Source organism: Wolffia australiana, chromosome 20, assembly GCF_029677425.1.
Source record: "Wolffia australiana isolate 7733 chromosome 20, ASM2967742v1".
NCBI classification, from domain to species: Eukaryota; Viridiplantae; Streptophyta; class Magnoliopsida; order Alismatales; family Araceae; genus Wolffia; species Wolffia australiana.
This window is the reverse complement of record NC_135854.1, coordinates 7,101,405-7,125,056: the sequence shown is the minus strand read 5'-3', so window position 1 is coordinate 7,125,056 and position 23,652 is coordinate 7,101,405. Positions and strand designations below refer to the sequence as shown.

General features: G+C 40.4%; 2 protein-coding genes across 2 annotated transcripts; one reads left to right on the top strand and one right to left on the bottom strand.

Moving 5' to 3' along the window:
- The first annotated feature begins 5,130 nt into the window (after positions 1–5,130).
- Positions 5,131–7,491, top strand: LOC144716125 (uncharacterized). The gene is made up of 3 exons (XM_078591178.1): positions 5,131–5,610; positions 6,073–6,646; positions 6,730–7,491. Exons 2-3 carry the CDS (start codon positions 6,350–6,352, stop codon positions 6,832–6,834), a joined length of 402 nt encoding a protein of 133 aa, XP_078447304.1. The 5' UTR covers positions 5,131–5,610; positions 6,073–6,349; the 3' UTR covers positions 6,835–7,491.
- A 9,341-nt stretch (positions 7,492–16,832) lies between these two features.
- LOC144716222 (wax ester synthase/diacylglycerol acyltransferase 2-like) lies at positions 16,833–19,138 on the bottom strand. The gene is made up of 7 exons (XM_078591315.1): positions 18,704–19,138; positions 18,022–18,624; positions 17,864–17,936; positions 17,713–17,777; positions 17,358–17,567; positions 17,116–17,253; positions 16,833–17,028 (listed from the first exon to the last, which is right to left on the bottom strand). Exons 1-7 carry the CDS (start codon positions 18,899–18,901, stop codon positions 16,867–16,869), a joined length of 1,449 nt encoding a protein of 482 aa, XP_078447441.1. The 5' UTR covers positions 18,902–19,138; the 3' UTR covers positions 16,833–16,866.
- Between the last annotated feature and the right edge of the window lie 4,514 nt (positions 19,139–23,652).

Below are 23,652 nucleotides of genomic sequence, written 5' to 3'. Positions count from 1 at the left end.
GATGACAAAGGGGAAAGGACGACGGACAGGTTGACGAAGGGAATTGGGTTTACAAGGAGGGATAAAACAATCCACAGAAATCCACACGGTCAGATCCGGACTTTAAAACCGATGAAAAATCTGGTGGTGCAGCTCCGACCCTTATCGAGGGCGGGAGTTCTGTCTTCCCCCACCGCGACGATGCCTAAGCACCGAAATCAATGCGTCGGATTCGCGTCGCGAGGAAACACTCGAAAGGGAGGTAGAAGAAGCAGAAACTCAAAACCAATTCAAATTCCGACGACGGTGGAAACTTCCCGAGAAAACACTGGACGGAGAACACTTCGACACCAGAGGGTTCAAGCGTACCTCTGCACCGTAGTGCGTGAAGAGGGAGCGGGAAATTCTGATCGTGATGCGACTGGACGAATCCGGGCGTTGAGCGGCCCAGTGGATGAGGACGAGGCTGGACGTTCCGGGCGTTGAACGGCCCTGGTTGAGTGCAGTGGGCGCAGAGTCAAGCGTGGGCGAACACCCGCGCGCGCGAAGCGCGCGAAGGGTACGCGCAGCGCACGGAGCGCGCGGAGCAGTGCGCGCGCACCCGAGTGTGCGCAGCGCGCGCGGCTTGAAGCGCCGACGGCGTCCGGACAGGGGCAGCCTGAACGCGGTCTCGGGCGGCCCAGTTTGGGCGGCTTGGGCGCTCTTGGGTGGCTCTGGCGAGGGCTGCCTGGGTGGCCTTGGCGGGGCTGCCTGGGCGGCCCTAGCGGGGCTGCCTGGTGGCCTTGGTGGGGCTGCCTTGGGCGGCCTTGGCGGGGCTGTCTAGGGCGGCCCTGGCGGGGCTGCCTGGTGCCCTGACGAGGCTGCCTTGGGCGGCCTTGGTGGGGCTGCCTAGGGCGGTAGCGGGGTTGCCTTGGGCGGCTCTGGCGGGGCTGCCTGGGCGGCTCTGGCGGGGCGGCCTGGGCGGCTTGGTCGGGGCTGCCTGGGCAGCCTAGTCGGGGCTGCCTTGGCGGGGCTGCCTAGGCGGCCTCGGCGGGGTTGTCTGGGCGGCCTTGGCGGGGCTGCCTAGGGCGGCCTGGTCGGGGCTGCCTGAGCGGCCCTGGCGGGGCTGCTTGGGCGGCCAAGGCTGGGCGAACGAAGAGAGAGAGAGAGAGAGAATGGAGGGGAGGTGGGAGGCCGACGTCGCGAGGCAGCGGCGGCAACAGCGGCGGCGGCGGCGACGACGACTAGGGTTAAAAAGGGTAGAGGTGGCTGGGCAGTCCTCCAAGAAGAGTTAACAAAACTCAATTCTTGAATTAATGACTGCCTAATGTTTCTTGAAAACAATGGCCTATATATAGGCCTTGGAGGAAAGAGAAAATGACAAGAAAATAAAGACGATAAAATAAAGACGTGCGCCGTGTCACGCCAAAGGGCAGTTGTGGATCTGCCTCTGGCGTCGTGTCATGATGCGCGTAGGGACGTGCGTGGGTGGAGACGTGCTTGTCGACGGTTGCGGCGTGTTGACTTCGGTTGACTCCAGTTGACCGTGGTCCATAGCGGGCGTGTTGACTCCGGTTGACCATGGTGACGCGTTCTATGCTGAAGTATTGGCGTCCTCGCCATTATTATCTTATGGATTCATTAATGTCCAAATAGTCTTCAAAGAGAAATGTTTTCCCACAACTGGTTTTAGAGCTACGTATTTTTTGCACGTGTTAGGCTTAAAAAATATTGACTTAGTTTCTTGATATGATTTTGAGAAATTGAGAAGTTTGTTCCACTTCAGTTGGTGATAGGAAGAATATGAAAGGTAGATTGACACACTAGATTATTCAAAATCCAGAGGTATAACTTATGGAAATTAGAAATGGATGCAAATGAAGGTCTCCAGTATTATTTGTGTTTGAGATATCATGTTTTTGTCTTTAAGATCCTGCCTAAATGTCCATGAATTTGATAAAAATATGTGGGGGAAAATCTACTAGAAATGGTTTGTTTAAGACACTAATTGTGCCATGGATGGTTGAGGGTAATGCTAATAAAATATTAAATGCTAGTTTTGATTGTAGTTTAATGTCTTTATTTTCATTTAAATCATGATAAATGCATACTAACAAGGCTTAAAATGATCTATTACGTTTTTACAATCAATTTGAATTTTTTTATTCAATTACATTGAATTTTAGCACAACTGTTTGACATTAATTTCATATGAAAATATTTTTAAAATCACAAAGTATGTGTATATTTATTGAAATATTTATAGGGTATTATTTAATTTTCATGATGAATTATGAATTTTCCAAGTTTATGGTACTTTATATAATTATCTGGCATAAATTAAGAGTGAAAATAATTACAAGTAAAAATATATACTTGAATTTAATTAAATATTTTACAAATTTATTATATTTTTGGAAATGAATTGTGGTATTTATCAACTTTTGGTATATTTAATTAATTATTTATTGACATTATATTCATGCAGAAAATAATTTTACAAGTCATTAATTATAATTCCAATTTATTTAAATATTTTGAGGAAATTTGACTTTTTGATCATTCAAAATTTTTTTGGTATATTGGCAATCCACCACAGGGATCCATGATGAGAGAGAAAATAAAAGGATAGAAAATTGGATAGCTGATGGAGGCAAATTGCATGTACATTTTTAATGTCATTGTAAATTTCAATTCACTCACAATGAAATAAATTTGATAAAAGTATAAATCTCACTCAAACATATAGTTAGAGTAAGATCGCCTCCACAGGGACTGGCCTCTAGGGATGTAATTAATAAGTGAGTTATATTTAATAAGCAATAATATTAATAACAAGGATAGAAATTATAAGAAGTTAGTAAGTAGAGGAAGAATAAGATCAATATATATAATAAATAAGGAGAGATGAAGTGAGAGTTATGAGTAATGTTAATATCAGGGAATAAGTAGATAAGTTCAATAATATATAAAAAAATAAAGTTCTGTGAGTAGATGCTAGGGGTTGACTTAATTAATACTATGTATATCTTAGATATGAGGAACAAGGAATTATATATTTATTAAGATGCAGACTAAGAGAATAGATAAATACCTATTTATATATCCAAAGTGTCTAAGCTTTAAGAGAAAGTTTGATAATTGATTAGCTGTATGGTTATGGAGATATTAAGAGAGGATAATTGGAAAAGTAATATATATGTTTGAGTATGGGGTTGCCTATGGTAGCAGAAGATAGCTTATATAAGTATAGTATCTACTAGATAGTTAATATAAAAACATATTAAATACATATATTAATATCCATATAGTTTGCGTTATAAATAGACCCTCATATTTTTATCCATCATCCTCTTCTGCGTGTCACAAACATCCATCCATTCTTCCATCACATTCTTAGTTCGATTATCATCAATTATTCTTCCACTGTTCTATTTCATTATCATCCATCCACTTGTGCTCACGTCCATTTGCCAATCCTAACTTATTAATCTTCTACTTCCATCATCCCTTCACATCTTCATCTATCTCACTCTCTTACTTCTATATGATTGATCCAAATCCTCCTCCATATTCCTCATATTATTATTCATATCATCTTTATTATATAATTATTATCATCCTCTCGCCACCTCACATTCGTTGCATCACAATCTCCTATTTTACACATATCTCCTCTCATCCCTCTTAAATTATCATTTAAAGTGTACTGAAACCCTAACATCCGTTCACTGAGGAGACGGCCCCTGCTCATGACTGACTTGTCAAATTATTTTAAGAGTAAAGGTTTATAAAATATAATTGATTATCTCAAATTAACACCATAATTTTGAGTTTATCAGTGTGTGGTTCAAAATTTTACAACACACCATTATTGCCTAAAAATCACACGCCGTACCACATAGATCATCTCTAGTCAGGATTGGTCAGTTCGAATTTTTAGATAATAAGAAAATATCAATGTAATATTATAATTATATCTTACAATCAAGATTTTTTGTAATGAAATATAACACATGACATCTATTTTCCTTCATAATTAAATAATGTGTGACATCTACGAAGAATACTCTATGCAGGGTTAGTAAGAAATTAATAGGGATAAACAGTTTAAAAAATCAGAAGTAAATATAACCATGAATAGCAGAGAGGAGAAAATTGATCATAGAGTGTTATAATCTCCCTCTGTGTGCATATTCTACTTTCTTTCCTTCCCTTGCTTGGTTTAGGGATCCATGTTTGGGCCCAATTTGTGTGTTTGATCAAGAACACATCATCATCAATCACTGATCAGATTTACGATCCAATAACCAATTGATCAGGTTGGGTATACAGTCACCTATTGATCAGATCTAGTACAGAATCCATTTATATTCAGTAATTCATCGATGTTTTCTCACTTAAAAACCATTATTTTGTGGGGGGCCAGTCTCCAAACATAAGACCTCACCATTTAGGATGGGGTGAGAGAGAGGCTGGCAACCCACGTTATTATATCTAAAATACAAATTTTTTGAAATAATTAAACCACTAATTTTTTTTTATTTTGAAATAAATAAAATTTTATTTTAAAGTACAAATTTTAAAATACAAATTTCAAAATTTTGAAATAATACATATTAAATATTATGAAAGCACAGTCTACCAGTTATTTGCCTCATTAAAGGTCGAAGGAATTGAACGTTGAAAAAAAGTCAAAGTAACTAATGTAGAGGTATAGTTCCAGGTCATCCCGGATGTGGACGATGAATGGGACGGGACGAAATTTGTCCCATCCGACATCCGGATTCAGCGTAGGAACGAAGGACGCGACGGATTTTTGTCAGACTATACGAAAACCATCCCATCCAGTCCTACCGAAGCAATTTTTCATCCCGTCCGGGGAAAAAACCGTCCCGTCTCTCGTCTCGGAAGAAAAAAAACTGTTTGATATTTTTAATATATTAATATAGATTTTTCTATATTTTTTAGGGAAATATGGAGGAGAGAGAATCCAAATAATACAATTATTTCTGAGCCACGTCAGTTTGATGCAAATTGTCATGGCGAGGCCACGAGGCTACATCTCAACCGTCGGATGTGAATCCGGCAGTCTTTCGTCCATATTCCTCCGTCCAAGACCTCCAGACGGAGGGTTTTTTCCTCCCGCAGGACGAAAGCCGTCGCGTCCAGTGGTCCCCGGGACGAATTTTCGTCCCGAGTCTCGTCCCTACCCTTGAACGGATATCGTACCGAATTGTCGTCCCGTCGCAGTAAAGGTCCAGATCCGGTCCGACCCGATCGACAGGATCAAAGATCAGATAGAAGCAACTGTCTCGCCGATAGTGTGGAGTAAGCGACCGTATAAAAAGACTTGCCATTGCGGAAGAGCAGGCGGAGGCAGTTCGTCGTCTCCGCCATTTTCTCCTCCTCGCCATCGCCTGCGAAGCTTCGCCACCGTCGGAAATGGCCGCAGAAGACGACTCCTGGATGACGTCATCCTCCTGTTGCTTCGGCGACTCTTCCTCCGCCGCCGGCGACTGGATCGCGCCGCTTCCGACCGCCGCCGCGCCGATTCCATATCACCAAGCCTTGTCTTCTCCGGCGATGAGCGGCGGTTTCAACGGCCCGACGATCACGATCGGCGACTCGCGTTTCCCTCTACACTCGCAGGTTCTTGCGAGATCGTCTGCTTCGCCGATCCAGACTTTGGACTTTTGATCTCTTCTGAATTTCCCGACCTTGTCGTCTTTGCTGCATTCATTGTTCTTCATTTTGCACTCCAGATTCGCGGACGGATGACGTCTCGTTATCCGTCCCGTACCTCACTGTCATCTGTCACGCGTGGATTCCGCTCCCTTCTCCTCCGTCGTCGCATTTTTAATTGCGGCACGGCGAGGACACCGTAATTTCAGCGGAACCGCAGAAAGAATTTCGAAGATCAAATGGCAGACTTTTACGGGTGATATTTCGAAATTCGACAGACCCAGGTCTATTGTTTAGTTCTGCAAAATTTAACGGAGGCAGAAACAACGGGAATTTCTGTGAGGAATAAATATTACAGAAATGGTTCTGACAATGAGGATCGATAACTGGTAGATAGCCTTGTGATTTGAGCCGAATTCTCTCTCTCAGACGATGTCGGCGGACGGAGGAGGCAATAAGTCCATCTGTCGCGGGGACAGGCGGAGGGGTCGTCAGGCCGAGCGGCTTCCCCCCGGCGGAGAGGCCCTCCGACGACCACTTCCACTGGAGGAAGTATGGCTAGAAATCAGTGAGAGGATGCAAGTACCCACGCAGTTCCTACAAATTCACCTTCCCCGAGTGTCAGGTGAAGAAGCTGGAGGTGAGGGATCGTCATGGATTTATCACAGCAATTTTCTACAATGGAAAGCACGGCCACCCCGAGACCATGCCTGCCCCCGCCAACTCCGTCTCCGACCGTCTCGACGATCCGCTCTCCGTGGCCGAGGAGCAGCTCTGGGATTTCCCTGAGGACGACGGTGAGGAACTCTCGGCTGCCCTTCCCTTTCTAGACAAAGACGATGGGATAAGGAAAGAGGACGAGGACATCGAGAAGGGCGGCTCCAGTTTGGGGGGACTCCGAGAGCCGAGAGTGGTCGTTCAAACAGAGAAAGTACGGTCACCGCTGGAGAAAGTACGGTCAGAAGGTGGTGAAGAGAAACCCCAACCCAAGGTGCGGATTCAGGTAATGCCAACATGCATTATTTCAATTAATGCTAACATGCATTATTTCAATTTACTAACTGAATTACCGGTCATCCTTTTCAGAAGCTACTACAAGTGCACCAGCCTGGGCTGCGGGGTGAGGAAGCACGTAGAGAGGGCAGCGGACGACCCCAAGTCAGTGTTAACGACGTACGAGGGCCGGCATAACCATGAGGTCCCAGCTTCCAGGGGCTGCAACAATGCCGTCGACGCTGCCGCCGACGCCGCCGCCACGCGATTCAAGCGGAAGCTCGATCTATCCTTCCTCCTTGGCCATCTGCAGCGGTTCCTCTCCATGCCATGCCCGCCGCTGGGTCTAAGCGGCAGCGCCGCCATGCCACCTTATGGCCGAGAACTCCCCCTTTCCCTCCCTTTGGCTCTCTATCGAGCTCCCTGTTTCCCCCCTCCCTCCACCTTTGGCAACGGCAGACCCGCCAAGCTCCCCAAGACGAAGCCCGCAGCTGACCCCCACCAACCCCCCCTTCCCTCCCCTGACTGCCACTCAAATTACCAAACCTGACCATCCTCTTTCAGTGGCCTCCAAAACTCCATCTTCTCTTTCCACTCCAACCTCCTCTCCGGTAGACATGGTCGTTCTGTTCTTTTTGTGCGAATTTGTGTGAATTTTTCGTTCTGTTCGTCCTTCCGAACAAAACAAAAACAAATTCGAACAGAACATCACACAGACCCACGTGCGGTTCTCTTGTTCGCTTTGTGCGAATTTTTTTCTAGTTTTGTGCGAATGTGCGAATTAGTGCAAATGTGTGAATTGTGTTCGTTTTTGAAAAAAAAAAGAACAGAACAAAGAACAAGGCCGTGTGCGGTTCTTTTGTGCAAATGTTTTGTTCATTTAAAACGAACAGAACAGTGCAACCATGTCTGCTCTCCGGCTGTGAATTCAATTCCTCAGTCCCTTTGCTATGGAAGTCCCTTAAAACTTTTCAAGACTGAGCACGCATCCAACCATAATCAACCCCCTTTTCTCCCCTGACTGCCAATAAATTTACCAAACCTGACCATCCTCTTTCAACACAGGGAACGATCTTCTGTGGGTGAACTATGCGTGCATTGCTGGTGCTGTCCCTCAAAAAGCGATCTAGGCATAGGTTATTGAGTTCATTCCTTGGTGTAATGATCTACGGCCGATGTGGCAGGATGTTCTCGATCTTCGCAGATTCGTCTATTGTGTTAATGCACTGACAAGCAGTCATTCCAAAGGATTTTCTCCCACAAGAGCGTCTCGAAGATCAAACTGCCATCTGTCGTTGCCCTCTGTGGATGATACATATGTATATACTTGGATATTCAGAAGGTTGATAAACGAGAAACTTACAAGTACTCCTAGAACACACAAGGTGTTCGATGGAATGCCAAAATAAAATTGATGTATAAGATTTGATCGAAACGAACAGTTGATTCCTATAAAAGTCTCAATAATTGTTTACAAATAATAAAGATGATGCATTGGGGGCTTTGATCTACAACAGTTAGAACTCACTGAATGCCCTGAGTCAAAGAGCGAAAGCTGCAGCACTGGCCGCCGCCGCCGAGCTTCAGTTTATGGGTTCTCTTGCTCTTCTCCTCCGTTTGGGTGCGACTCGATGATGCTCTGACCCTTCGGGATATTTTTGACAGTCCTTTAAGCTGCTGAAGCATGTCACGACGCCCCCACAAACTCCTAGGTCACCTTTAAGAGCTTCTCGCCGTCCCCCTTCTTCCTGTGATGAGAAAGTCCACAAATTAGAGCCCCTAACTTCCCTTTATGGGGCCAAGAGGGGTCTTCTCAACCGCTCAAGGGGTGAGGCATGATCCAACGATCTCCGGCAGGCCGTTGGAATGGCCAGTGGTCCCTTCGTCATCTGCCTCCACTGGCCGATCGACAAGGAGGACAACCAGGGACCAAAAAAGATGAGATTACCCCTTGACCATCAGATTTGTCTTCATTCTAGGTCAACGACTGCGAATAAATCGTAATCATGAACCCATTCTAATCGGTGAAACCGTCTCATAAAATATCAGTGAGCCTCGTCAGCTTCTCGGTCAACTTAGTCAGCTCCAATTCGCTAGTTCAGGTGGTCCCTCATCTGCGTTAGTTGCGACAGCCAATAGGAGGACCTAAAAAATATAAAGAAGACATATTAAATAAGATGGGATAGATCCCACTGTTCGATCTTCATTAAGAAGATCGGATGAATGAGATCATATCCACCTCTTTAAAATAAGCCCAAAATGGCACGGGCTTATAGCCTGGTCATAAATTCTTTGTAAATTTTAAAAGATCGCGTCCCCTTTGGCTGTGGTCAATTGTTATTTCTTGGCCCGCCCCGGCACAAAACTTAAGGAAAGAACTGGATATGTCCCATATTGAAAAGTTTTAGAATATAGCACGCTATAAAAACTACTACACATATCTTACCTTGAATTCAGATGACATACTTCTCTTGCTTACGGTGTCTCTTTAGACCTTTCAGAACCTATGGCCTTGGTGCCATCCTTGATGACTGCTGGGGCTGTTCATGCGGCGGTGCTCGTCGGCTGCTGGTTGACTTGAGTGCAGTGCGCTTGTTGGCTGGCGACTGGCGTGAGTGCTGGTGACTTTTGTCCCCTTGGGTCTGAGCACTCCAAACCTTTTCTTATATATTTTTTTATTTTGAAGGCCATAAGGAAATTTTCAAACGAGAAAACAAAAAATGGCTTTCATGCACAAAACAGGTTTTTTGTAATAAAAATGGCCATATTGAGGATTTTCATGACGTAATGCATAGAAAGCAAATTTATAGTAAAATAGAGATATTATAAATAAAATGATGCATATAATGACTCTAAAATGTGTATAATTTTACTTCTAAAAATCCCTTTATCAATACCTCAGATTTCTTCCACTTTAAATGAAGATTTCTAACGACCTAGGAGTTTTCTCTGAAAATTTTAGGGCAGTTCCATTTACCTCCTTGATTTATCCACCATCTCAGATATATAAATAGACTCCCATATAATAGAAATGACGCTTATATTTTAATCCTAATTATAATAAGTTATTCACATTCAAAATGTTTTTTTGGTTGGTCATGTGTTCTAAGTGTGAAGGATTGACAGATCAATAATCTGATCAAGACGCATGAAGACAAAGCACCACTCAGCCCTTTGGGCATGTGATAATCACGTTAGCATAATGTTTGTTTTCTTGGACCCACATCTTCCTCCTGTTTCTGAGTTTATTGTCGCCGATAGCTTAAGTTTTCATTATCATGCATGCCATCTCCAAACCCTCTACTTGTCTGTGTGTATCTGCCTCCATCTCCATCGCTACCATTGGTAATAAAATCCACATCACTTGCCTTACTCTGATGCTTTTTGGTGTGTATCCGCAGCTATCTCTACTGCAATGTGTGGTGGTCAAACTCCTCTAACTACATTCACACTAAAAAAACCCACCATACTATTACCCTGTATTTTCAAAACATTGACCAAGGTAAATATTTAAATTTTGATAAATTGGGTTACATTAAGAGATATATTTTGTACTTTAAAATATAAAAGAAATCATAAAAATAGAAATTTCTTTTTCAATCATTGATTTGTGGGAATTCAGCCTCACTCTATGCTTTTACAAATATCATAAATATTGTGGCATAATTTAGATGCCTTAAAAGATATTAATTAACCCCAATTGCTGGCTCAGCAGGTATGATCATATTGATCATTTCCCTAGTCTTCATGTCGAATTGCAGAAGTTTGGAGATGACTTTTCTAAGGAGAGAGTCATTAATCGTGCTGATTTTTTTTGCCCAAGTACAGAATTCTTGTGAGGAATATGCTTCATTGGAAGGAGTCTTGATGAGGCAATTTTATTTTGTTGGAGTTTGACTGGAGATGCTTTGCATCTGATGTTGGCCAAAGTCAAAAAAAATTTTCATCCAGTGAAAGAAAGAAGAAGGTTGTAGAAAGTAGAGGTGAAAGTCTAGAGAAAAGAAGGATTGGTTTAAGCCTAGGGGAAATTGGGTGAAAAACCAAGGATGCCATAAGTTCCACACAATGGGAACTTGAAGAGGGATTATCTGAAACTCAGGTGGTAAGGCAGCGGGTGGAGAGTTCAGTTTGGCTAACATATACAATCATGAAGGTGAAGTCTATTTAGACTTGGTCACAAAGGTAGAAAAAATTTGGGAGTTCTCATCATATGTGTCTGCATGCTGGCTAGTTTGACTCTTACATGAGTTGAATGTCAATGGTTTCTATTGGAAACAATACTATCTGCGAGATTTTTGGCATGGGTACCATGAAGATTAGGGTTTTTTATTGCATGGTGAGAGTGAAGGGAATGTGTGATCTCTACCATTTTTGCATATGATTCCTCCTTTTGCTCCTTAGCCTACGGTGTATTAATAACGATTTCCAGTTTTGTTCCCCTTCCAAGGGCAGGTTATTACACATCACTCATCCGCCCGCCACTGGAAACACCACTTCCTGTCTACCTTTCATGTGTCAAGTATGCCACCAGCATTTATCTTAAGCCCGGATCGAACTCTCCGTGAGATTCACACTTGCATTACTTTTAGCTTCCTTGTTCGTAGACAATGCTGATTCAGAATTGCCTTTCATTCCAAGGCATAATTTGTATGCAGGCACTTCATATAAGCCAGGAATTTTCTCCCAAAAGTTTAGCCATCCCTACCCTATCACATCAATCCCACGAGCCTCTTATTCATTCTTGTTCGATCACTCTAGGGGAAAAAGTCAAAATAGGAAAACTCACATTGGGTATAGGGATAATCAGGCTCGAATTGATGCTTTCTACCATGTAAAGTTGACTATAATGCTGTGTTATACCCCTTCCCAATCCCTGTCAACAAATAGAACTGACTAAATAAATGTGAAATGGTAGAGCAACTCAACACCACTGTTCCACTATTCCTAAACAACTTAGCTTCTAGTCAAGCCTTATTTTGGCCTTATTTGGTATATTGCTGATGTGCTAGAGGCAAATAGGTCTTCTTATCATGCTGATAATTAGAGCAAATTATCATATTTTCACTATCACATCATCTCCTTATGTCCCCATAATATCGTCTTTCCATCATCATACCGTTCACTCACTCGAACATATTATAGTATCCGATACATTCTCTATCTCATTCATGTGACACTTCACATACTTATACCTTCATTTCCTCTTTTCTTTGCTGATTGTAAGTTTGAATTATAAAAAATGACAACCTTTTACTCGATATCACTGTCTCACCTATTATTTTATCATCTTTATCTATTCTCAAATTGATAATCACTGTAGTAAGAAAATTGAATCCGTAATCATCGACAAATGTGGGCTAGGCATGGTACAAAAGAAGTCTTGTTTCAAACAGGTTTGGTTAGAGGGACGTAGATGATATCAATGAAGTGTTCACACCGGTAATGAGATATACAATGGTTCCATTTTTTTGGCCATTTCTATACATAGTGATATTTTAATCCAACAGCTCTATATAGCAGTTGGATGTAAAAATGATATTTTAATACTTGAGGATTTTACGGAGAGCATCGACATTGCATTAACATGAGGATTTCAAAGGATAGGCAGCTGATATGAGCTGCGAATTGCGGAAGTTAATATACAGACAAAATAAATCTTCGAGGAAGTAATACAAAAAGTTTGATTCCTATATGATGAGTATAAGCTATAATTGGGTGCAGGTTTTATTTTTCTATTCACATGAACTGGTGTGATGGTGCTCTATGAATGATCTGGTGTGATGGTGCTTCAAAGGATTACTTGCAATTTTAAGATCAAGATTTTCTACAGCAGCATGAGATATTGCATTCACACTACTTCCATGATAAGCCAAAAATAGGGGTGAATTTTGTAATTTTTAAACCACTTGACGTTGTTAATTTTAGCTTATACAATAAAATTTATAAAACCTAACTTAAGATGTATAATGATAAGTAGAGGTATCGTCCATGGGAAGCTAGTAAGGAATCCAATTTGATGCCTTGCTTGAGTAATTCAACCCTAATTAGAGTTAATTTGATCTTCAATGAATATCAAATCAACCTAATTAGACAAGGACGTTAGAAAGGGGGGGTAGAATAGATGAGAGGAATAGAAGAAATAAGGGGCTCTAAATTGAATTAATTGATCTAATTGAAAGGATCAAATAATTCAATTAGAGAGATTAAGAAGCAAAATTTAGATTTTTTTGGGTTGGTTCTGTAGGTTTGATAATTCAGGAATAACTACTCTATTAGATAATGAAACGGGAAATTTAATCTCCTAGAAAGTTAACCATTTTTTATAAGTTTTTTTTATAGTTTTCTTGATATGCATTTGGAATAGCTATAAATCTCTCACTTTCTCCTCTCAATCCTAGTCCGGGCTTGCACATGCCGCTCAAGCCAAGCGATTTAGAAGTTCAGACAAGAATCAAGAAAAACAATTAGGAGATTCAACTAACAACATCCAAAATACACCAAAAATTTAAATACAAAGAAGGAAAAAATACCAAACAGGTTGATCCAAGTTGGAGCTCCTCTCTGTCTTGCAGCTGTGATAGAGCACCATCAAAAATGAGCTCCCCCTCTCAAAATTTAGCTTTTATACTTAGGTTACATGGTCAAAATCATGATTTTACCCCCGTTTAGTAATTAACTTTTATCTATCAATGTAGGCTTGATCTGAATGATCCAATCGTACAGATAGAAAGAGGGGATCAAGACAAGAAAATCCATAAAAAATCATCTCAATTGAACTTCAGGATCCAAAGTTATTAATAAATGAATTTTAAACCAATTTAAGCCATTGGATTTAAATTCATTTATTTATTCATATCTTTTTTAACACGCCATGACGTCGTCCTCTCATTGGCGGGTGCATTTTGAATTCTACTTTTTGCGGAAAAGTCCTTTAGAAAGCTTGGAATTTCTGTTGAACGCCACCCAAAAATAATTGTGTATATGCCCCTTGCGCATTCTCTCTCCTCTGATTTATCATAAAAACCATTAAAAAATGGTAAATAATTGCAATAAAACCCTGTAACTATTTAAATAATAGATTTACGCCTGCATACAGGACCGAGAGCTGTTTTTGAGGGCATAGTTGCAACTGAAATTTTCAAAAAGCCCCTAGAAGAGTAGAAATTGCTTTAAAACTCATTTTTTCATTATAAATATATCCTTTTCCTCTCAAAAAATCAAATTAAATCCTAAATAAATTCTAGAAATTTCCATAAAATTCTAGAAAATTCAGTATTTCATCCCCATAATAATTAAGCTCGAAATTAAATTTTAAACCTGCCATTTTCATTTAAAAATAATTATTTCAAGCTCAAATAAATCTCAGAAATTCATAAAATTAACAGAAAATTAGGGAAAAATCAGAAATCACTTGGAAACATTAAATTTATGTAAATATATGATAACAACCCCATTTTAAACTCTTTAAATGCATAAAATTGTGATAATAGAATGAAATAAAGACTAAATTTAGGGTGTTATCATTCCACTATCTTCTATGACCTTGCAATATGAGGGACCTACTTTGACAATGGTGACAAATATTGATGTTCTAAGAGGATCTTCATGTGATGTTTGGGTTAAGATCCGTTGCATTACATGGATGTGTTGTTCTGGATCTTCAAATTCTATAACAGCTGGGTCAACCTCATACTCTTCCTCTTCCATATTGTCATCTAGAGGTTCATTTCCCATTGACAAACCACTTTCCTCAATAAGTAATGCTAGTGTAGGACAATTGGGTGAAATATGACCTGGTTTCCCACACTTAAGCATGTTGTTCGACTATTTACTGGAAGATTTTCTGAATTTCCTTTCCTATTTGGAGGAACATAGGGAGATGTTCTCAAAGGTAGAGGAAAAGAAGATTGTGGATAGCAACGTGATTTTGGATGAGTGATAGCTGGAACACTGTTTGAGGAACCTTGTGGATAGGTGATTCTCTTAGGATACATAGACGAGGATGAAGAGAAGAAAGTATCTAAGTCCATGGATGTTCGGTATGCTTCTTCTAATGTTCTAACATTCCTTAAGATAACTTCTCGTCGTATGTCATCGCGTAGTCTGGTTCGAAACCTTGACAAGGTGAGGTATTCAGTCACATATTCTAAGGCACTACGATTTCCTTGTTGAATTCGTTGCCATTGATCAACAAGACAATCTTGGTAGTTCGAAGGGACATATTTTTCTCTTAATTTAGTTTTTACTTCCTCCCAAGTACCAATGGGTTCCTGAAATCGGCTATCTAAAAGGCGTACAAGGTTACTCCATAATATTTTAGCTGGACCAACTGACTTCAATTCCACAAGTCTAACTTTACGAGCCTCCGATATATCTACCCATGAGAAATAGCTATTCATTTGAGATTCCCGATTCAGATATTCTTTTGGATTAGTAGAACCTTCAAAGGTGGGAATATCTATTTTGAAGTGCTTATAATCATTATCGGAGTGTTGGGTTTGATTCCTCCCAAAAGCATATATTTGGTTGTCTAAGTTTGGAGTTTGACCATGAAGGTTTCTAGGAAAATCATGGGTTGGATTCCTAGGATGTTCTATGGGTGGAGGAGGAGTCTTAGGCCTACTATTTTCTAAAGAAGTTAAAAGTTGTGTGACATCTTTAAGGCCATCTAAAATCACTTTTGCCCAAGAAGGGATAGACTCTTCTATGGAAGTATTGGATTCTTTATCATTTTGAGAATAATCTAGACCCGATCGATTAGTCATAATGAGGTAAAACAAAGAAGCACGTACAATTTATATATATACTATCGAAACAAACAATAAAGTATTTTTTTTTGACAGAGAAAAATAGTCAAACAAGGAAGCAAGACCTTTCGGCTCTGATACCACTTGATGCGGGACACGAAAGTAGATTCATGAATTTAGTAAAATAACACAAATATGTTGGTAATTATGATTATTTGAGGGTGATCTGAAGTCGGTATAATCCTATAGGAAGGGATTACGTAAATAGAGTGGGGGCTCTACAAGGCGCTTTGGTAATACAATAACGTGATAACTAATGGGCATATAGTATTTGAAATGGTCGTCTAAAGCGTAACACGAAAATTCTAGCAACTCTCACTTGAGCAAATTAATAATTATCATGAACCATATATATCTCAAAAGTTAAGGTGTCTCAAGGTACTTGAGAGATGGGAGCCAATAGCTTGAGTATCTTGATGTTGAATGGCCTTGAGTTACGTTGAACTGCAGCTCCACAAGTGATGCAAACAGTGAGAAGGGAAGGTGTGGAAATACGGATAAAAAGGAAATGTGTGCATTGATCGGCACAAGAGAAGGTTGATGGGTAAGATGAAAGGAGTGGAGGTGAAGTGTGAGGTTGGAGGAGTTGGATGGGACATGGTGTGGGAATTGGTGAAATAAAGAAAAAGGATGGTTGAACTAGGTGAAGATGGTGGGTTAATTTGAAGGAAAGTGTTCAATGATGGGGAATGGTGGGGATAAGTGGATAGGTAAGTTATTGATAGGGAAGTATGGAGAAAGAGGAAGAAGAAACCCAAGAGGAGTTGACAATGTTGAAGTACACAAGCTACGAGCTCGTTCCATTGTCGATCTGTTGCCCGCTGCCGTTATCCCCAAAGGAAATCACCAAGAATCACTATTTTCTCACAAAATAACTTCACAATAATTCTTCAGCAAAAGATGTTCATACAAGCAGGCTCATGGCCCTTTGAAAGGGAAGGAAACATGCAGTTACAATGAAAATAAACTGTCAAATTCGGAATGGTGGTTGAAGAGAAATGGTATAGAGAAGGGTGGTTCCACGTAGAGAAAGTAGTGGAGAAAGGTGAGGGGGAGAGGTTAGGAGAAAAGTCAAATTGGAAGTTATGAGAGAAAAGAGAAAGAGAGAAAATTAGAGAGAAAAAGAAAGGTGGAATAGTCAATAATTATAGGCGGTTAAAAAGGATGATAGAAGGCATAGAAGAAAGAGAATGAGCGGAGAAGAAAAGTCAAATAAAGGAGTTGAGTGAGGAGAGATAGAAAAGAAGGTGAGAGAGATGGGAAGAAAAGTCACATAATAGAGAGAGGAAAGAGAGAAAAAAGAACGGTTAAGCACTTCCCATCACCCCCACTCTTAACAGCGGTCCCTCTCCCAATACCATCTGTCGTTCCTATGTGAAGGGTTGCACGGAAAATGAAAGATATTCTATTGGACGACAATTTTCTAAACTGTACAATCCTCCGCATTCAAAGCCCTAGCAACCATCTCTGCAAGGGCCTCCCGAACATGGACGCACAGGAGCTCGGGGTCTGGAATGATGGCTTCCGCCACAAGGAATTGTAAGAAAGCTTTCCCATCGTAGGATATCAGATGGACGTTGATTGCCTGCACCCCCGCATTAAAAGAGAAATCAATATTAAAATTCCTCGAATCATCCAGAAAAAGGAAGAGGGCCTTGATTATCCTACCCACCGCAGATAAACTGCTTAGCGTTACTCCAATATCAGTGATAAGGTTTTTGGCAAGTCTGGTGGGACGCGAAGGACCTACGATATTCGAAAAGAATATGTTCGTCTTGTGGCGTAACCTGTTGTCGAGCAACGCCATGGTCTGTACGCCAGAAGGAAAAATCAGCCATTTCAGAAAAAAAAACTGTCAGATTTCCCGTTTGAAAGGGCTAGCAATTAGTCTCAACGAAGTACATTTGGAATTACCTTTGTGCCAAAGAGGTTGGTTATTAGATCGCTGATTTTATATGAAAACTGGGCTTCGTACGATATCTTCTTTTTAGTAAGAGTGCCCTTAGCTTTCCTAACGTAGTTCAGAGGATTATCCATGCTTTTCAGTTGGATTGGCAGCGTGAAGTACCCGACCCTATTTCCCCAATCGATTTTTTTCCCTTCACGTAAAGATTTCAGGATATCCTGTCAAGGTATGATGGTTAGTAAATTTTCTCCCAAATCAAAGTGAAGTAATTTCCGGCAAAACGAAAACAAACACTTCTAGATTATTTAATAGCAACCTAAAAATCCTAACCCAAAGAAGTAAAGAAACGATGGAGCAGAAAACCTTTGATCCTTCTCCTCTGATATTAACCGCGACTAACCCGGTTACGGTAGTGTCCTCCGAAGCCTCTGTTCACATGAAAAAGATTTATTCTAAACTTCCGGAAAAAATAAAAACATCCTTCATTATGATTCATAAACTAACAAATACTGACCATTCGACAGCATGGACCGCATATACTTCAAAATCCCATGCGACACAATGCCTACGAATACATCATTGACCGTCTACGAAACAATATACAGAAACATAATATACATAGAAGAGCAATTAATACACAACTTCGCATTCGAAATCTTCAAGAAGGTTTACCGCGTTGAGCTTGTCTTTTACAGTCTTGAAGTCATCCAGGCTTAACACGATTGAAGCCAGCTTTCTGGGGGTAATTTCCATAGCTTGTTGGACGACTAACATCTCATTAGCTTTCCCAAAAAATGGGCGAGCTGAAAGGTCTATCACGAAGGGCAGCGTGTAGCGTACGCTCTTCAACGCTCGCCACGTACTTCTTGCGACTTTCCCGAGTGGAACTCGAAAACAAGGGCTTTCTCTCTTGGGCTTATCCTCAGATACAGCAAGTTCTTCGACATGGGGGTCACAGCAAGAGAGAACGAGCGCCAAGAGTGATACACAGTCACCGAGAGCGTGATGGAAACGTAGCACAAGACAACGCTGACGCCGAGGCAGTACGTGAACCTCCCAGAGAGGCAAACTACGACTCAACCCCGCCATTGGAGGCAGCGCTTCTATGTACTTGTTGATGTAAACGTTATTATTCTCCTTTTCAAGAAGATCTGTCTGGATCACTGATTGCTGCTTAACATAAAACTGATCTTGCTCGGGCACGATAATCACGAGATTATCGATGTTTATCTGTGGGAGTTCCCTCCAGCGCGGTCGTCCATGCTTTTCTGCTACCTGCATTTTAATGCAAAGATGACGGGATTTATACCATCGGAAATCAAGGATTAGTCAGTTTATGTGACGACGTTCTAACCACCGAGCGTAGTCGAGGGCAGGTTTGGGCGAGGAACTTGAGAGCTTGCTTCACGGCGAAGACGTCGATGGGGTTCTGAAATTTTACAAAGCAATCGATAGACAGCTCCATTTCTTGTCGGAGATAAATTCGGCCAGTCGGTGAAACAGGCTCGTTGTAGAAGGCAAAAGCAGCCTTGCGCTCTCTCTGTACTTCCATGGTACAAAGGCCAAATCTCTCTCTCTCTGTGGCTCTCTCTCTCTCTCTTGCTCGCTCTCCCTCTTTCTCTTGCTCGCTCTCCCTCTTTTTCTTGCTCTCTCTCTCTCTCTTTCTCTTGGTCGCTCTCTCTCTCTCTTTCTCTTGCTCGCTCTCTCTCTCTCTCTCTCCCTTTCTCCTGCTCGCTCTCTTTTCTCTCTCAATGCTGCATGCGGCCTACTCTACCAATCTCATACCATAGAAGTCGCTATATAGGTTACAATTGTTCACTTTGTCAAAGATTGGAGCTAACCAGTCTATTATGTTTCTTATTATATTCCAATTTTTGATTGGTCGGGAAAGATCGTTAGCGTACCTCGTCATGTGCGGGGTCTGATTTCCGTTTACCATGGCATTCCACATCCAACGAATGACCGTACTCTTCACTTATTCCCAAACATAATATATGTCAATGTGACGGACGATAAATAAAGATAAATAGAGTGAATCATTTCCCAAAAAGGAAATGAATGCATTTATTAGACGCCGGCGGCAACTAAGAGATATAAATTTTTGGCAATTTGTGGGGAAAGAAGATGTTAAATACTTGCTAGCCACGACAATCTAAACGTCAGCTTTACGAGTTTTTAAGTATAAAATAACAGCTAAACAATAGTCGTCCATGTCATTGTGCCATGGAGAAACTTTTAATGTACTCTACGCAATTCAAAGGTTCCTCTGAACCACTGAAGTTAACGCGTTATCCTACCTAACTTCTCCCCATCTTTTATGAATGCAAGTCTCATCTCTAGTGAGGAGGATCTAGGGGCTCAATCTTATCACAATGGAACTGAACTACAACAACTCCCTCACTTCCTTGCCATAAATCGTGTTCCCAGTTGTTGATATTTATTGTTTGGCAAGTTGTTGAAATTTATTGTTTGCCCATTGATTAGAGAAAGATTGTTTGCCCATGTTTCATTCACGAGAAGAGGCAAGTCACAATCGTCGTCACATCAGACAGGGTCAACCATGTCAAGAGAGAGGGCGATATGGGGAGACGCCAAGAAAGATGTACTGCAACGCCAAAAGTCGTTCGCCCACAAGACTTAGTTGCCATAAATTGTTGCTCATATAATAAAGGAAAATTGGTCCCACTTCATAATTGCGTAAGAAGCTCAAATCCCTCGCCAAAGAGACTGAGTCGATGGGCAACATAAGCAAGAGAGACGGCTATCTGTAAGGTGGTAAGAAAACTGGACTGTTCCAACTACATCATTTAGTGGCCATAAATTGTTTTGACAATTCGTTTGATTTAATTGCCATAAATTTTTTGCGCATTTACTAGAACAAAATTTTCACTAGATCCGCGACATTTTGAGTAAATCCGTCGATGATCACCGTAGATGATCGCCGGGGCAAGCCGCTTGCGAGACTTATCATCATTATTAATAAGGTTTTACGCTGCGCGTGTGCAGTCCGTGTAAATTCAATGTGTGATGATATCTGTCACCGTAAGAAAGTTCTATGCATGCCTTATTCTCGAAACATTGACGGGCTGAAAAATGATGGATACCAAGAAATTCTCAGGTGTTATTTCAAGGGACCGTTTATCTGTTGCCTTCCCCAGAAGAAGGGACATTACAAGGACATAACATGTCACAGTAAGACAGTTATATGTATGCATTATTCTCTAAAAATGAACGGCTGAACAGGGTTGGATGCCAAGAAATTCTGAAGTCCCGTTTGCGGGGACCGGAAGACGGGATACTAGGAGGAGATAACATGTCGTCGGATTAGGGTTCAGGACTTAAGCGTCAACGGCTCTCAGGTTTCGGATGACGCCGTGTCGTCACCATCCCCATCCATGGCTTGAGTCCTGTCATGAATCATGATCCATGTCCGTCATCGTCCTATACCACCATCGATTTGGTCCCAAGGCGTCCTGTCCAACCTTAGATTTGGTCACTCTTTGGACCACCCTTTAATAGTTTGAGCGATTACCTGAGCCGCGAGTGCCGGGGGGGCCTTGAAAATTGATGGTGTTTTTGACCTTGAGAATTAATGCCTTTAATCCAATAAAAATGAAGACTTTAAAGTTGAGCCCCTTGATTCATTGAATATATATGCTATCTTGACTTTGCATTTGTATTTTGAAGATTTGTAAAAGAAATGAAATTGGTTCTACACTAAACCCAAATCCTATGTGCACTAAAACTACGTGGTTTTCACCTCAATAGTTCAAAATGTCTCTAAATACCAATATTATTACGTCTTTTAGATAAATTCAGTCGTAACCATCTATCAAAATAGTTGACCGCAGAAATTACATCTCTCTTCCCCTAATCATGCTCTCTCTTCTTTTTCCTAATAAGATCGATCCAAGAGGTATCAAAAAGATCGAATCAACATGGGGGAGAAAGAGGGAACGTTTCATCTTCTTTTAATGGATATGAAGCCTTTTAGTTTTGTAGTTTCTACACAGGCAAACCATAAAGTGGCTACAAATGACATTTGAATTCATCCAAACTTCATGCATAGTATCATCTTTGTGTAATTTCACTTCAAATTATCTAAGTGCTTTTTACAATTTAACTTTATAAGTAACGGATAATTCCCAATATTCAGTGAAGTTAATTGATGATACCTACTATATGGGTTCCATCATATAAATAAAATTTCAATGGTAAAACGAAATTACTCCAATTCACTGGTAAAAATATTATATTTTACTTTAATTTTAGAAGAAAAGTTCCCTTATTTATGATATTTTCTAGCAGGTGATCCGAACCTTCAGAGATACACGCATCTTGCATAAGGCCTAATGATAAAAAATACATAAATCGTATCTGAAATAAACATAACTAAAATTTGAGTTTTTAGGCCCATAAATTTGTTGCAACATTATATGAAGAGGTGTTTAACTAAGATAAAAGTTGAAAGCAATTTTATGAGACTAATGGATACAAAAGACCTATTTAATGCCCATTAAAAAATGGTTAAATCATAAGAATATGCTGACTTTGAAAAAGCAATATTTATCTATATGGAAAATTCAAATACAAAATATAATTATTTCTTAACTAGTATAAATTATAATAACGCGTCGATATAAAAAAGACAAAATCTCTTCCATTGCTAAATTGAAATTGAAATCAATAGAAAACCAAAATAAGATAGCTTATAATCCTTCCATGATTTTTCTTCACAAAAATGAGCGAGGTTAAAAAAGTCACTTGTTTATTATGATGTTTACTCAATTTCATAACAAAGCATTTAATTCCTGAGTCATTGTACTACTTGATAATGTGGTGTTCTGTGCCATGGGTTAGTTCAAGTGGCAAAGGAATTACGTAAGGGGGGCCGGGGGGGGGGTGTGAATTAGGTTCTCTAGTTATCTTTTCTTTTTATTTGTTAAGTAACCTATGAATTTTCAAATTAGGAAATGAAGAAGAGGAAATGGGAGACAGTTATTTTTTCTAGACACCTTAGGCTAATCCTTAAAGATGTTGGGGGTTATATGTTATGAGGTGATGATATGCCCTACCCGTGTTTGTGTAAATGCCCTGGGAAAATCACTTGGAAATAGGGTAAACAAGGATACCAGATGGGAAAAAGTATGCGAACCTCTGTTTTCGTCAACCCCCAAAGTCTTCCAGAGAGCAATGGCGCCTGACCTACTTCAACTTAGCCCTTCAAGTATTCTCTACTTTGGCTCCCAAAGTCTTCCACGGAGTGACGGAGCTTGACCTGCTTCAACCTAGATCTTGAAACCTTCTCTACTTTGGCCCCCAAAGCCTTCGTCTTATGACCCTAAAGTCTAAACCTAACTGACCGCAAAGATATAATAAGAACAATATTTGATCAGAAATTTGTTAACTCAGAGATAAAAATTAGTGAATGTGATTATGAATTCCCTCAAGCAATACCTCCCTGTTTGTGGTTGCTCTTTCCTCTTGTCCTCTTCTCCTCCATGTTTCTCTTTGGATGTAATCCATTGATTCATGTTAGAACTTTGGTGGTTAAACCTAAAATATCTTCTTCATTCCTGAAAAAAATGGCATGATTTACCTCGTATGGATTTGTAACATGGTTAGCAACAACTGTTATTGCTGACAAAATATTCAGATTTGAATTGGATCAATCTCCAGAGATCAACCTTACCACATTCTTAATCAGTTGCCCGATTCCTCCCCATCTAAGTTAAAACCCCTCTTACTATTTCAAAATTCAAACAAAAAATGTGATTCCGAGTTCAATAGATTCATTATAATGTTAAAAACTGGTTATAAGTGGAAAAAACTCAAAATCAACTTAAAAGTTCTATTATATATGGCAAAATTAACACAAGAGTCCAGGACGAGAAAATTTTTGAGGCCAGCTTTATTTTCTTTGAATCTTGAATCATCTTGCAATAAAAAAATATGATTCAAAATTCTATGGACTTGAATTTATGTTAGTAACTCATATTCGCTTACAAAACTTCTGGAAAAATGCTTCAAAATTTCTTCAGGGAGCGAAAGATATCTTGAGCTTTTGGAGTCTGATTTGCAAAGAGCAGGGAGAAAGGGCTTACAAGTTAGGGCTCGAAACTGTATATATGAACTTATAGTCCAACAGTCGTATGTATTGATTATGATTGGAAAATATGAAAGAGTTATCATCTAATTAAAATTTTTTTCTGTACTATTTTGCCATATTTTCAAAAAACCACAAGTGTTTAGAGTAAAAACTAGTTGTCCTGTTAGAAACCTCAGCCTTAAAAAACCTGGAAA

Coding starts and splice junctions, on each gene's coding strand:
- LOC144716125 (XM_078591178.1), top strand. CDS start 6,350: ATGCCTGCCCCCGCCAACTCCGTCTCCGACCGTCTCGACGATCCGCTC. Junction 6,647..6,729: donor AACCCAAGGTGCGGATTCAG/GTAATGCCAACA, acceptor CATCCTTTTCAG/AAGCTACTACAAGTGCACCA.
- LOC144716222 (XM_078591315.1), bottom strand. CDS start 18,901: ATGGAAGTACAGAGAGAGCGCAAGGCTGCTTTTGCCTTCTACAACGAG. Junction 18,625..18,703: donor GCCCTCGACTACGCTCGGTG/GTTAGAACGTCG, acceptor ATTAAAATGCAG/GTAGCAGAAAAGCATGGACG. Junction 17,254..17,357: donor CCAACCTCTTTGGCACAAAG/GTAATTCCAAAT, acceptor TCTGGCGTACAG/ACCATGGCGTTGCTCGACAA.